General features: G+C 37.7%; 1 protein-coding gene across 1 annotated transcript in view; it reads right to left on the minus strand.

Moving 5' to 3' along the window:
• dgkb (diacylglycerol kinase, beta) overlaps positions 1 to 16,125 on the minus strand; it is a 696,992-nt gene that overhangs the window by 628,066 nt on the left and 52,801 nt on the right. The window contains exon 2 of the mRNA XM_028817172.2: positions 5,207 to 5,453. Within this exon, the coding sequence (XP_028673005.1) occupies positions 5,207 to 5,276 (70 nt within the window). The 5' untranslated portion in view covers positions 5,277 to 5,453. The remainder of the gene's footprint in view (positions 1 to 5,206; positions 5,454 to 16,125) is intronic.

Genomic DNA, 16,125 nt, shown 5'->3' on the forward strand with positions numbered 1-16,125 from the left:
TGGGGCTTCATGTATAAATGGTGCATACACACAAAAATGTGGCGTACGCCTGTTTCCACACTCACATCGCAATGTGTAAAAATTAAACTTGGTATAAAGTCATGCACATTTTCACGCCAGCTCAATCTCTGGCATACACAAGTTCTCCGTTCGGTTTTGCAAACTGGTGGCACCCAGCGTCAAAGCAGTGCTATTGTTCCAGTGTGGTTTCCCTTTCTTTTTTAGATCCACATGCCTGACGCGGCTTTATCAAATACACTGAAATAAACTGCATATTGTTTATTAGTTTAAGGCATCTGATTGTAATTAACCTGTAACAATATAATGGTCCACAGAATGGCCAAACTATTCCAAATACCATAGGTGCTTTAGTGTTGTTACTCTTACTGCACCACTCTGAGTATTTGTCCCACTGTGTCTGAGTGTGGAATCACAGCTCCACAGTAGTTGATGGGAAATAGAATTATCGGTATACAGGATCAAGCACACACTGCCTCAGCCATGCGCACAGTCTATTCGAACTTCTGCTATACAGCAAATGCTTCAGAGCCTTTCCTGTAGGGACCTCGCGGATCAGAAACAGTTTCAACCCAAGAACTATAAACACACACAATCAGTCCATCAAGTGCTCCTGGTAGAACTGTTTGTACTTATAAGTACAATTACCTCACTGTAAACTTACAATACAGTTATAATATTGCACAACCTGAGCACTTTATAAAGCGCGTATTTACATATGATGACGATTGGCTTCTAAGTCGATTTAGATTTCCAAGCACTATCTTCTTGGAGCTCTTGATATCATTTTTAAGATGAAATGCAGCAAAGTATGTTTATTACATTATACAGATAAAATTTTAACATCATTTAAATAATCTATATTGTTAATTAAATATGTGAGGACAAAATGTCACAGCGCTAGCGACGAGCTGGCGCCCCATTCAGGGATTGTTCCTGCCTCACACTGTATGCTTGCTGGGTTTGGCACAACCCTAGATGGATAGATGGATAGAACAATTAAACATGTACTACAAAGATATTTCAATGTTCCTTAAAAGTTTTAAAGAATTGGCATTCTAAGCTTACAGATGGCTTGACATTTATTACAGAGCTGATTGTCTGGCGATTAGTTACTTGGAGAAAGAAAAGTAACGACAGGAATTGGGTGCTAGTATGTTTGAAAGTGACAGTACTGCTGCAATAAATTATTTCATTGAAGGTTGCGCACGCTGCAGCAAGCATCTTGCGTGAGGCTGGAACAATCTCTGGACAGGGTGCCAGCTCGTCATTATCACTGCGCCACTGTGTTCCCATGTTTTATACATGCTTTAATTCCTATCGTCATGAAAATGATATCAAGTATACATCTTAGTATTGAACTGAGCTGTAATATCATGAATGTAATGGATTCTGTGTCCTGTCGGATGTAATGTCCACACACATAGAGCACATAGAAGAACACACAGAATACGAAGCATTTAACGTGCTACTTTAGTTACGATGGTATTTCAGAAACTAGTAAATTAAATGATTTTCAGATGAAGTTTATGACGTTCTACTTTAATGACAAAAAAAAAAACTGTGATTAAAGTGGAAATTTCGACATTAAAGTTGACAGTTTGAGCTTTTTTTCCCGCTGTGTCCCTATTTTTTTTTCTTTTCTCTGTACTCTAATAAGCTTCCATATGACACTCAGATGGTGGGCTACAACTCGCCTTTTCACCGCGACTTTGATATATGACAACTTCTTTTTTATTTTGGGCACTGTGTGACTTTGTGAACTTGAACTTTCGAGTTTCTCCGACACTCTGTCACTTGATCAACTTCCTTTTGTTGTTTATATCACTGTTTAAACAAACAAATAGTACGTTTTTCCTTGCCTCCACTTGGTATTCACTGAAATTCTTCTATTTTCCCTTGTGCGTTTGCCATTGTCTTTTCACAGAACACTGAACCTAAAGGCTATTTATATTGATATGCATATTCAAAGAGGCGTAATTCTGGGAGGAGGCAGGGTGCAACAGCAGGTGCGTGCACATGTCGTTGACTGGGATTTATGTAGCAGAAGAACATGGAAGTTGTCATATGCACAGATTTATACATCTGGATTTTTTTGTGTATACGCACATTTACACTTTTGTCTGTACTCCATGTTTTAGTGTGAATTCTACACACAGCATTATGCATGAGGCCCCAGGTCTTTGCTTACACGCTACATACTTATTTCTTAACATTTTAAAATTGAGCTTTTTTAACAGATGTTTTTGTTTTTAGATAAAAGACAAAAATAAAGAACTGTGGCAGTTTCATTGTAACAAAGATAACCTTAGCTGCATAGTCAGACTGTTTAATTACATTAATTAGTCTTGATGATTTGAAGCAAATCGTGATCATACATTCCCATTACTTGGGGTCATTTCAGAAGGCACTGGCCTGTACTGTTAGATAGGTATAGTGCTGTGTCAGACCTGATTCAAATCAAATTTATTTTAGGAACAAACAAGAATAGAGAGCTTCCTGTATAACAATTACTTTAATAATAAAAAAAAATTATTAAGCAGATTGATAATTTGCTATTTTGTGTTTTCAGTAGATACTACAAGCTACTAAATGTTGCCATTTTGTACCCTAATGCAATCATTTGAACATAAATTTCATTAAAGTCGTCATCCTAAAATTTTAAAATTCAAAATGTGTTAGTAGAATGCCTCAGTCATTATAAATTATAAAAAATAAAATGTAATGCCTAATCTTTGATTTCATGTACACAAAAAGGTTCTGTGTTGGCTGTTACATCATGGGCAACATCAGGTATGCATGCAAGCCATATTTAAATCAAATCATTAAGTCATGGAGTCATGTTGAAAAGAAAAAAACAATATTACATTTTGACTAACTAGACTATCAAATGTGTAGGGTAGTTATTTCAACAAATGATAATGGAACATTTAAAAACTGAAAACTGATGATTCAAAGCCATAAAAATCACAGTATGACGGGCAAGTCTTTGTAGTGTACCATCCAATAAAGAGATACCCGCCATTAAGACCTGAACAAGGTGGCAAATAATCGCTTTTTATTAAAACTCAGGATTAATGTCCTTATACATATTACACATGTTTAGGATTGGAAGGCACATCTTTAATATGAAAAATGGTCAATGTCCAACCTTCACAGTTTAACTGTCATTTATTTTTGCATTCTGTATATGTCTATCAGTCATTTTCTAACCTGCTTACTCCTGAACAGGGTCTTGAGGGGTGCTGGAGCCTAATCCAGCTAGCATAGGGTGCAAGGTGGGACAAATACTGGACAGGGCACCAATCCACCACAGGGCGAACACACACACACATACACACACACACCCTAACCACACATTATGGCCGCTTTAGTGTTGCCAATTCCCCCAACCTGCATGTTTTTGGACTGTGGGATGGAACTGCAGCACACTAGAGGAAACCCATGCAGACATGGGGAGAACATGCAAACTCCATTTGGGGGGGGCTGGGTTCCGGCAACTTGAACCCTGGTCTCCTTACGGCGAGGCAGCAGGGCTACCACTGCACTACCCTGCCACCCGTACTCCAAATATGTCCTTCTTTTTAATTATATTTTTCTTTCTTTTTTTCTGATGGTATAAGGTTCTAGTCCTTCTAATTGCACTTTTCCAGGTATGTTGATTTTTTCTTTATATATGGTGATTTGGCAGCTCAGGATCATTTCTTAAAGAGGTTTGCACTCCTGCCATGCTGCAGGGAGATAGCATCTTTCAGCACAATCCACTTTTACAAATGCAAAACATAACACTAGCAAACTACAACTGAATGAGACCAAGCCCCTTGAGGAAAAAAAATGAATAATTAATCTATCTCAAATAAATATAGGTTCACAAATAATTAATTGGAAATGCTAAATTTGTCATCTTCTGGAGGCATATGTACATCTCCATATTTCAGTTTTGCACTTGTAGACTGATAACTGCATTGGATGCACTAGGAACACAATATGCTGGTGCATGATGTTGCAGGCATCTTCCTGTATAAAAACATGTGGTAGGCAAAGTTCAGGTGTCAGATCTTTGTGTTAGCAAGAGAAGACTGTGCCATGTTTGCAGAAAACGTTAAACCGGACTACGAAAGAACTGAAGATGTCATTATTTAGTTAAAGAAAGTAGGGAGACTGATTGTAACTGTTTCACTCCTAAAGCAAGAAATCAGTTTTGAGATTTAAATTATAACTTGTCCATGTTGTTTTGACCTTGGCATGTTTTGTAGTTTTGAATCTGGCTCTGCACCTCTAGTTTTCATAGGTTTCCTGCTTCAGATCTAGCCTGATTTCCAGCAGACTTATGTAGCAGCAACTGACCTAGATTGCGATAGACTTATACACCTTATTCAAAGGTTTCACCAATGAATACACCCCCTCTTCACCCATTTCTCAATGTGCTTAAATCAAGTTAAGAGGCATAGGAATTCTACTCTTGCACACACAAGCATTCACTTATACCATCTAACTTTTAATCACTAATTAATCCGAAATGCACATCATTTTTTTGTGAAAAAACAAAAAAGTGTTCCCTAAGACAGTCCCACTCAGAGGAATGAAGGACATGTAAATTACATACAGAAAATGGTCTTATATTACATTAGCACAACCTGATCAAATGAGAAGAAAATATCATTGTACATTAGTCATTGGAAATGCACTTTATTTTACGCTGCATTGCACCTCACAACCATGAATAGTACAAGAGTCAGGCAAGCAAACTAGCACAGGTTCTCTGTGAAAGCTGCACACAAGTAGATTGACATAAACACCATTACGTCAGCACAGGAATGTGTTGGGAAGGTTGTCAGCTCCTGAATTAGCAAGCTATTGTACCACTTAGCATGCACTGCGTGTTTTGTCAGGCACTAACATCTGTGTTAAGTAGGTGGAGCATGCCTCCTCTCGCTTCTAAGCCAGTCTCTCATTCCTCCTTAAAAAAATCTGAAAGGCTTAATCTCCAAGCAGACATGTACAACAGACAACAAAAAGGACCCCAAGCAAAGAAAGAGTCAAGAGAGTGCCTGTATCTTTGGTGCATCGCCCAATAATAGTTATTGCAGCAATGCAAAAACAGTATATTGTGGAATTGGCAAATCTCCTGCTTTTTACAAAAGCAAAAGGAAAAAAAAGGCTTTTGTTAAAATGAAAGAATACCTACATTGTGTGTACTTCTGAAGCTGAGAAAATTCTGCAGGGCTTAGAGTGACCCACTTCTCTAGATTAGTCATGATGATCAATCTCTTTCTTGTTACATCCCAAGAATCCCTGTGAATTCAGCAATTCATTCAAGAAGGTCTCCGCTCGAGTAATTACTTATATCCACAGAAATGACATGTAAGACCAATATGAAGAAAGCTTTCTGAAGTGTAACTGATCGCAGTTCCTTAAATGCTGTATCTCCAAACCTAAAAGAAAAAAGGGTAAATATATTTTTAGATAAGGGATCTAATACTATGAACAGGAATCAACCATTGCAGCTATGATTTCAATTATTTTTTTATTCTCTCTACAATGCTATTTATAAAGTTGTTCAGCTTGACAGGCTTTATATCAAATTGATGAATAAACCAATCCAGTCTTAAATTAAATAATAGCACACGTTATTCAACACCTGATCAAATAAACAAAAAGATAAGCAAATGCTGGTTAATATAGGTGTCAAATAAATGCAAATAAATAAATACAAATAAATAAATAAATGCACTGTAATGTTAATATTTAAAACATTTACTGAAGGAACCTAAACATCTCTATATGTATTTTGTTTTAATGATAATATATTTCTTTGGATTTACTGGAGCAAAATTATAGCAATAATATTTTATCCATACAGAATTATGCTAATTTGTTTCTTGTATTTTGGTGTGCTAGTGCATTGGTTAGTGTTGCTGCCTCACAGTTAAAAAAAAAAAAAAAACCTGTGTTCAAGTTCCACAATGTTCATTATCTATATTGTCTTGTGGGGCCAGACATGAGTCTGGGGACAACTCACTAAAAAGATTGTATTGAATATTGGTAAAATCCGCTATTGAAAGGGCTCTGCCCACAGGGTTTCTTTTCTAAAAACCCATCCCCAATTTTCTTCAGTCCATGCACTTTAAACAGCCAGGGCTGCAGAATTTAATTTCTCCTTGTGTATTGAAAAATACACAAAATAACAATGAAAAATCTGGGAGAGAGCAAAAGAAATTGAACAAAAGACTTGATGCTGAGAGAAACTAAAAGGCTAAAATTGGTGTAATCAATTCAGAAGCTCAATCGCACAAGGTAACTGAAGGTTAAGGATTAATTTGTAGAACACTACAGGTACTTGGTTCCACCTGATTGAGAAGTGCTTCTGTTTGCTACAATATCTTTCTGTCATTTTGACAGTTGTATCACTATGTAGCATAATAACAACAAATAGAGTTTAGATTAGCATTCTGGTCTATACATATACAATGTGTTAAAATGCTGCGGCTGAATTCTATCATGGCGTGTTTGCATTTCCAATTCAACAGTAATGTTAACTTAGTTATTCATTTAAGCATGCAGTCAGAAGGTGAATGCTGCACAGACTTGTCTGTCATCTGTTGAAGTGTCACATTTACTAATTATGGTGTTTTGACAAGCAATACAATACAATACAGTTTATTTCTATATAACCCAAAATCACACAAGGAGTGCTGCAATGGGCTTTAACAGGCCCTGCCTTTTGACAGCCTCTCAGCCATGACTTTTTAAGAAGATAGGGAACAACTCCCAAAAAAACCCTTGTAGGGAAAAATGGAAGAAACCTTGGGAAAGGCAGTTCAAAGAGAGACCGCTTTCCAGGTAGGTTGGGCGTGCAGTGGGTGTCATAAAAAAGGGGTTAAATACAATACAACAAAACAAAATCTGCATCTCCTGTGACACTCCATTATTGTCATTAGGTGTTGTCAGTAGGTAAATTTACTGGTTTAGGTGTTTTAGGTACTGAAATCTTCATCTCCTGTGCCGCTTCATTATCACCTCTCTTAACAGCAGTCCTTTTCACCTCCTTTTTTCAGGGTGTGATACACCATTTACTTCTTCTTCCATTGCAACAGGTTATGTTTATTTTTAACACATGCAAAGTACTATCTGTACATGCAAGATACATTTATATGTTTAGTAGTGGTCTTTGTTTACAGCCGAAAAGTCTCCTAAAATTTATTGTAACTAGAAGTTTACTCCCTGTTCACATGAGCACCACTGCTCTTTGCAGTTCAAAATCACCGTCTCTACTTTGAGCGTTGTCTGTTAGGAGATATTGGGTAGGTTTAGAAATGTCTCTGTGAGCCCTCTAATAGTTCTTATCTACTTTTAAGCACAATTCACTCATGGTTGTCTCGAGATGTATATACATCTGATTCACTGAGAGTATATTATCTGTGGCATTTGTAAATACCTTCTGAACCCATCTTCTTTTTCTTCAAGTTCTCTCACATCCCAAACACATGTAATGTCAGATTGAACAATCTGAATGAGGGCTTTCTTAAATATTTTTACTCACGACTGAATCTTGCCCTTCTTAGTGTCTTCGAGACTTATTCCATGACCATTGTCAGAATGACGGGAGAATTGCTGCCGATCATCATTGTTTTCCCTTGGAGAATCATCACTAATTGACAGTGCAAGGAAGGGGGTTCCCCTTGGAGTAACGCCAACTGATAGTCATAACAGAGCAATGTCAATTGCTTAATCAATCCACATCACTGCAACAAACTTCACAAACCATACAAAACCCATTCCCATTGAACACAGTAGTGACTCACGATCCCATGTGACCCAACTCGGGCAACCTGTCTCCCATTTTGGGTCTTGACTCACAGTTAACAAAACTCTGCTCTAAATTGTTCTAGTGTATATTCATGAGTGAGTATCCTCAGCAATTGACTAGAATCCTATCCAGATTTAGATACTTAGCTGATTCAGGTGTTGCCAGGGCAGACTCCACCTCTAAATGAAACCTCAAATGGAAAGATGGTACTGTACTGTAATAAGGTTAGATTATTATTTTATTGGCCAATCCCTTCATTTCCAACAAATTTACAAGATTAGGATACAGTATAGTTATTCATATGCAATTTTTACAGGTGTGTTAAGTGACTTACTGACAGTCACACAGTTAGCCAGATGTGAGGAATGAACCTGTTCAAAGTCTTGTGCCTTAACACTAGAATTACCAGAGCCTACGAAAAAACTCGTAGATCCGGCCCACCTTAAATCGCTTCTTAAATCCATTCACACCTCTCCGGCAGCGTCTTTTGTCCTCTAAATGTGCTGATAAAGACAAGCTGCCAGCAGCCGGCTTTTCCATCCCCCCACCGACTTAGAACGTGCACAAACTTCTCCCAGCTCATGCCTTGATTGATTATCTGGGAGTGAAGTGGAGCTTTAGAGTGGAAATAATAGATCGTTATCTGGAACACACACATTTCATGTGTGTTCCGTTTCTACAGTAATCTGTGTAAACACATTGTTAAAACAGAAACTTTTTCATATTTTAGTAATAAATGTTACAAAATGTAGGCATAAACTATAGAATGTGTAAAGCCTGAGTTCCAAAGATCAAATAAACACTTTCACAAAAGGTTCAAGGATGGTACAACAGTTTCTGTGGCGTAATACGCTAAGATTTGCTTCTCAGAGCGCAGCAGCTTTGCCGTTCCTCACAGACCTGAGTTCAATTCCCCGCTGGATATAAAGTGTTACTTTTTTTTTTTTTTAACCTCAAATGGACTTGAAATTTATAAATTGGTATGTACTGTCAGTTAATGAGAACGTTATATTTTCATGTGGGATGCTCCTTTTAAAATATTTTTTTAACAATTGAGACTACAATTAGCATGAACAACTGTCCTTATAACTGTTATTTTTAAGATCCATAACACACAGACAGACAGAGCACTGTGTAATAGAGACAGACAGGCAGAGAAATCACTAGATATATAAATAAACAGGGAAGGCACATGTACTGAAAGAAAAAAAGATCAACATGTGCATTGTTCCTGCTGCACTGAATAAGCTCACGTGCTCTAACATCACCCCTTCCCCCGATCTGACTCTAAGTAACAGCAGAAGTACTGACGCAAACCAAGTGTAATCAAGAGTTCCCGGTTTGATCCCCACTCACTCCAATATTTGCCGTTTTCAGTAGTAAGCTGCTCTTTTTGTTAATATTATAATAATAATAATAATTCTTTGCATTTATATAGCGCTTTTCTCACTACTCAAAGCGCTCAGCAATTGCAGGTTAAGGACCTTGCTGAAGGGCCCAACAGAGCAGAGTCCCTATTGGCATTTACGGGATTCGAACCGGCAACCTTCCGATTGCCAGTGCAGATCCCTAGCCTCAGAGCCACCGCTCCGCCAATATTATACAGTACACACATGCACTTGGTTTGCGTCTGTACTTGTGCTGTTACTTAGAGAGGCAGAAAGTACAGGAGCTTGATGTGGATAGTCAAGTAAGACCTAATGAAGCTTAAGGAAATACCCCTGATTGTGACACAGAGGTAAGCCATGCTGCCTCATGGCTGCAGGCCCCTGGGGTTGAATCCAAACTCAGTTACTGTCTATGGTGATATATTCACATTCTCCCATGTGATTTCCTTTGGGCATTTCCCCCTCCATCCACATCCTAATGTTCAGTTTAGGTTGACTAACCACTCTAAATTTGGGCTAGTGTGAGCAGCTTCTATGAGCATGCATGAGTAACTTATGAGAAAAAACTCAGAACTTAGTTATTGATGGGTTTTGCCCATAGTTGCTTAGTTAAGTGTCAGCTTCTTGCGATCTAGTAGTAAACTAATAAAGTTTGAAAAAACTGATGGAGGAAAAAAATAGAGAAGCATTTTTTAATTTAAGCCACATCCCTAAGACAAAATCAAACTCTACATACATATTTCTGTGTCACTCACACTCTGTCAGGAATCTTGCTAAGACAGTGTTTTTACAAACAGCACGTCATCCATTGCATCTTCAAAAGACATTTTTTGTAGCAGAAAGACAGCTTGTGTTTGTGCTCTGCTAAACGGGTTCAAGACCACACGGTGTGCAGTTATGCCCCCCCCCCCCCCCCACTGTGTTTGCACATTTTTGATACAAACATACACATTTATCTTATTGCTTTATAATGAGTGCTAGCACTAGCAGCACAACACACAGTATTATAAGAGAGAAATCCTGGCTGATTTTTTATTTTATGTTTTTTTTTTTACCATTTGCTCTAATTAACTGGAAAATAAAGAAAAATAAAACCATTACAGGATGAATTGGGTCTATTTAATTAGTAATGGCAGATATATCAAAATCATAGCAAGGGTGGCACTGTGGTGCTGAGGTCAGTACTGCTACATGACATCTGTAGAGTGTAGGGTTGAATCGCACCCAGAGCTTTGCATATGTGAAGTTTTCACGTCATTCCTGTATGTGCTAGGATTCTTTCTCCTCACACTTTGCTTTTCCTCTTACATCCCACAGACCTGTGTGTCCTGCACTGGAGTGGTGTCCCATTCAGGACTGGATAAAGCTGGATCGTTTTAGCACTTGGATATATCATGTTAATTAAACAGAAGTTTTAATATACAGTATATACATTAAAGACTGTTCATGTGTGGTGCTGTGAATTGTAAACTGCAGTTCACTTCAATTTTCTTAAGGCAACCTTTAAACAAGTTCTTAAGAAATTCATGATTATAATTTAGCAAGTATACTACAAATCTCCTTTTTCTTTTGTAATGGTTTTAATTTTTTTTTTTAACTGTATACTAGCCATAACAACTCATCCTCCCATATAGAAGGCTGTAATATTGAATGGGTGCATAGCATATACATCTGTAGGCACATAACAAGGATGAGAAAATGGATAAATAACTTTCATGCTTACTTGCTTCTATGTATACATGTAACTTGTATGTTTAAATGTTTGTTGTACACAGTATATATACTTGTATGCTTACATACTGTAACACCTTAATGAATCAAACAGCATATTTAAGCAGAAAACACTTCCTTATACATAATATTTTAAGCAAACATTCCATCTTCATTGGAAATTAGTTTTTCCTGCTTTTCTGTATTAAAAACATTTGTACTTTAACTAGACCAAGTGTCAAATGCTTGGCCAATAGTAAAACTGCAATGAATAAATCAATAACAAAAATATCTAAAATTTGGCAAGTGATGGAGATGGAGGAAATGGAACATGTGCTTCCACGCCAAAATGGAGCATGAAAATGAATTGAGTTTTACTGTGTGAGAGACAGCCGGCAGCTCAGCCAAGTTGAGATGCCCCTGAAATGGAAGGATGGGTGGAAGGCAGCTACTTGTGGACACTGCCTCCCCCAAAATGCTAGATAGCAGTTCCCCTGGAGGTGTAGCGGTGCCCTGGATACCTACAGGGCATCCTGGGACTTGGAGTTCTGTTTCTCAGCCCTGTTGGGCGCCATTGGGTGCCACCAGAGGGTGCTGTGAAAGGTTCTGGAGCGAGTCATGCTTCCCGTATAGCCCATAAGTACTAGGAAGTCACGAGGACGGAAACCCCGAAGTACTTCGGGGCTGATTAAAGAACTTGAGTTCTCTGTCTGACCCGGAAGTGCTGGCAAGTCACGTGGAAGGAAGAACAGAAGCACTTCTGGGTCGTGCACTATTTAAAGGACTGCTGAAGACCCAGCAAGTGAGCCAGAGTTGGGAAGAGTAGGACAGAGCTTGCTGGGAGGTGTGGAGGACAAAAGAGTGAGACAGTGAGAGAGAGAATTGTGTTGATTGTTGTATTACTTGCCTGTTTATTGTTGGCTGTGGTGCTTAGGGCACTGTTTTGGAGAAGAAAATGAAAAATACTTCTCAGTGCTTTTACCTTGTGTCCTGTGTGTCTTTCTGTTGGGTTTAAAGGGGCAACAGCGACCCTCTAGCGTTCACAACTGTTATAAATTCACATATATGCATCAGCCTCAAAATTTATATTCTGTACTAATTGAAGTTTCTGCTGTGTGTTTACTACTATCTACATACTGACTGCATTCACTTCCAGATTTTGCTTAGCTGTATGCTATACGTTGCTTGTGAATAAATGCCAGATTCAAATTTGTGAAATCTAAAATGTCATTCATGAGCCATACATAGATATATATAATTTCTTTATATGAAAAGGTGTTATTGCGTGTTTTTCCCTTTGTTTAAATAATTACATATTACATTTTCCTTTTGTGATTTACTTGCTGAATTAGCATTTTTTACATGAATGTTTTAAGATTTTCCTATTTGTTGCCTTAGGCATATTGTGTTGAACTGTATTTAGCAATTAACATTAGTTGTTTCTCTTTCTAGTAATTATGATTAAACATGAGAAATGTCTTGGCCTACACAACTCTCTGCTAAGATAAACTCACTTCATTGAGCCTAGTACATACGGCAAAGACACACATGTTAGGATCACTTGGCGCACTCCTTCTCCATACTAGCAACCTTAAAAACTATGGCTAGATAAAGATCTATAACTCTCTTGCCATTCACATTCATAACCCTATTAGTCATAATACTAGCTTGGTTTTAATCATCTCAAAAACTAAACATTGCAGAACATTTTCAATAGGATATGGGATTTACTGACTACATGCCTAAAATCGTACACACGGTACAATGTACACAATCACTCCAGGGTCGTCATTAAACCGTAGAGTGCCTACCAAGTGAGAATAGCCTTGTTCAGAGTTTCCTCATGAGTAGCCTGAAAGCAAACATTTATCCATGTTACTAACCGAGAATGGTAAACCGGATGGCATGGACGCAGGTACACGGTGATGGGACCATGAGATGTACTGCGCAGGCGCGTACAGCGCGCGTCTCATAAACCGCACGCGACGTTGTATCCGCTGCGAATGAAGGAGTCACGGCCCAAAAACGAAAGAGCTCAACTGACGTGAATGAGAAATGAAGCAACAACGCACCCATAGCTAACGACTAACGACACGGCCATACAAAAAAGAGGATTCTGCGCTGCAGCCCAGATTCAAACGGAAGAGGCTACGGCGGCCCCACAGGTCCACAAAGTGAGTGGGACTACTACGGAAGGCGCATGCGTCACCGCCATATTGTGAGTGGCACTACTGCGGAGTGAAGTTAGGAATAATGTGCTGCTTAGGATTGTACAAACCGCTGAACGCTTTACACTGAATTCAGACACAATACAGCTCAACAATACAAACACGAGCCCACCTAGATAAGATCAATGAACGCAGGCGCCTACAACGTGCGTCTGAAACTGCGGAAGCAAAGCAGGCACGGGTTCAAAACGAACGAGCTCGACTGACGGATATACAAACACGAGCCCGGCTGGATAAAAATCAATGAACGCAGGCGCCTACAACGCGCATCTGAAATGCCGCAAGCAAAACGGGCACGGCTCCAAGACGAACAAGCTCGACTAATGTATTTCAACGCCAGGGGTAGGCGAGCGAAGCGAGCAGGGGGCAGAGCCCCCCTTGTATTGTTATAATTAGTTTGCAATCTATTTGAAAATTTTTGTATAGCATTATGAAAAATTATGTTATAATGTTAGTTTATATTTTTATTATTTTAGTGAGGTCATCACAGCCACATTTTGTGTTCTAGTTTCTTGGATGATAGCCACGCTTTTGTGTTTCTGCATCGTTGGAACAATGTTTGTGGTTGCTGGTAACATGACATAGGTTACTCCCTGCTTACAGCATATAAGATGGCAGTGCCAGCACACAGTGTCCAGCCTTTTGGATATAATTCAAATCTCTCTGGTGATGAAATCTTTTTGAATCTCTCGTTGATTATATTGCATTGTAATTTCCTGGTCTAAAGCCTCTTGTGTTCATTTACAGCTCAAATGTCAATGATACAATATATATAGCTTGGCGCAAAAAAAACTTGGCATATTAGAGTTCTCCACAAGGACAGCTTTTATTGTATAACAAACAAACACACACACAAGATTTTAATAAATATAAACAACATTTAGAGGTCACCCCATTTGGCAGTTTTATGGTGTCATCTGGACTGAACAGTAGGCAACTGTTCCACATTTGTAGGTCTACAATATTAGCACTATTTGTCAGTTGTGAAGTTTTCAACACTTTATATAGGCAAAAATTGTAAAGAATTTCTGTGCAGACCACAAATAAACTAGAAATAAATAGAAACTTGCACTTACTACTAGAATATTCTGGTAACTTCATGTTAGTATTAGAATGTCCCCTGTTTAATTTTATTTTTGTATACTAGTCACGTAGCTGTAACAACACAAATAAAATGTTTAGAATGGCACAGCCTCTAAATGTTTCAAAATCAGGCTGAACTATTACAGTTAAGTAAGCTATCACTAATGGACACAAATAAGCCGTGTGGAGAAATTATTCTACAAATCATATATGTATGTATATCTGCAGATGTGTATGTGTGTGTGTAGCCTGTTATGTGTGTTTTTTCTGTATTTTAGGACAGAAGCTTTATTTTTGTATTCAGGGTGAATGGAAAAAATGTCTCCAATATGAAGAAACTATGTGATTGTCAGTAAATGATTGTGGGTGATAATGATAGCTTGTTTGCTGGTGATATACTGTATAGCGTAAACCGAGACTTGCATGTGTTCTTGCATGCGTATTCCAGAAAGACAGACGAATAAAATCCTATTGCCAAAAACATTAAAGCAAATATTCAAAATTACTCTTCCAAATGATAACAATGAATTCAATATGCATTTCCCAGAACAGAATATCATTAAAAAAGCATGGTACTCTTGGTTTTCTTATTTTCTCAGTTATGGTCCCTATACTGTTCTTCATACTATGTGACCAGGAGCTAGTGAGTAAAAATTCTCTCTCGATAGGATAAGCACAGGCATTCAAGCAAAGGTCAGTCAGTGAGTCTCCAGAGATTTGTAAAGAATGTGTGCACATGTAGGTTGAGAAATCGCAAAAGTAGAGCTGCAGCTCTTTGGCTCTGTCAGTTTACAAATCTGTAGTCGCACTGGTCTCATTTTGCTTTGAAGTTTGGTATCTTCATTTTTATTATTGAACATTTCACCTATAATACTGCACATTTTCAATACAATTATGATTTCAGGAGACGGTGTCTGTTAGATACAATGACTAATAATACATGACATTGCAGTGTAGACTTATTTATATGACAAGTAACAGCCTCATCTTTTTCAACAATGAGATATTTGTGTATATTTTATCAACAAATGAAAGGGAAAATATGAAACTTAACTATTTAAAACAGCAGAAACATAAAGCATACACCACCTTTGTTATGTATAAAATAAAACAATTACCGGTCATGCAGAGAAAATGAACAAATCATCTAAACAAAAAACACCCTGTAGCTGTTCACGTTGTTCTGGAACACATCTGCTGTCTTATAGTCATGTAATAGTGCAGAACACCATCTGTTTCTCTCCTGCCATTCTTTAAATAATTAAAACAAATTGATCTAAAGTTGCTCAGCTGGACTCAAATTGAAAATGTTGTTAGACAGCCAATACTACCTTACTTGAAATAATCAAACAGGTACAGAGAAATGTGTTGTCTGCAACTGTTTTATGCTGTTGTTGAAGCAGAACACTCTAATACAGTGCCTGGAAAATTGCAATAAGATTAATACTGTGGTGCAATTGATAGTGCTTCAATAAAATGGTAAAAGAAATAAAACATGGGTCAGGGGAGCATATCATCATACCTTTTTGCCATTGTAATATGCAGTACATACATTAAAGTGGATAAAATTAGGCAGAATCTGTAAATGATGAAAGCATACAGTAATTGTCAGACAGTATCACATAAATAAGTTAAAGAGGTGGAACTTACAGTTTGCTATTTAAGTTTACAGGTTTTGTCCATTTTTTCAAAACAAAGAACAATAAATAGTTTAGTGTGTCCTAAATTTGAAAAGTGCATGGATGTAATTATGTTTTTTTGCAAAAAAATAAGCATATTTTGATGCAATTATTTGATAAATGAAATTTCTTTTTTTTTCTAAAATTAGTCATTCTGAAAACATTGAATAGGAAAATACAGTGAGACTGAAAAAATGTATACAGTTTAA

The sequence above is a fragment of the Erpetoichthys calabaricus genome, chromosome 13 (genome assembly GCF_900747795.2).
Source record: "Erpetoichthys calabaricus chromosome 13, fErpCal1.3, whole genome shotgun sequence".
NCBI lineage: Eukaryota > Metazoa > Chordata > Cladistia > Polypteriformes > Polypteridae > Erpetoichthys > Erpetoichthys calabaricus.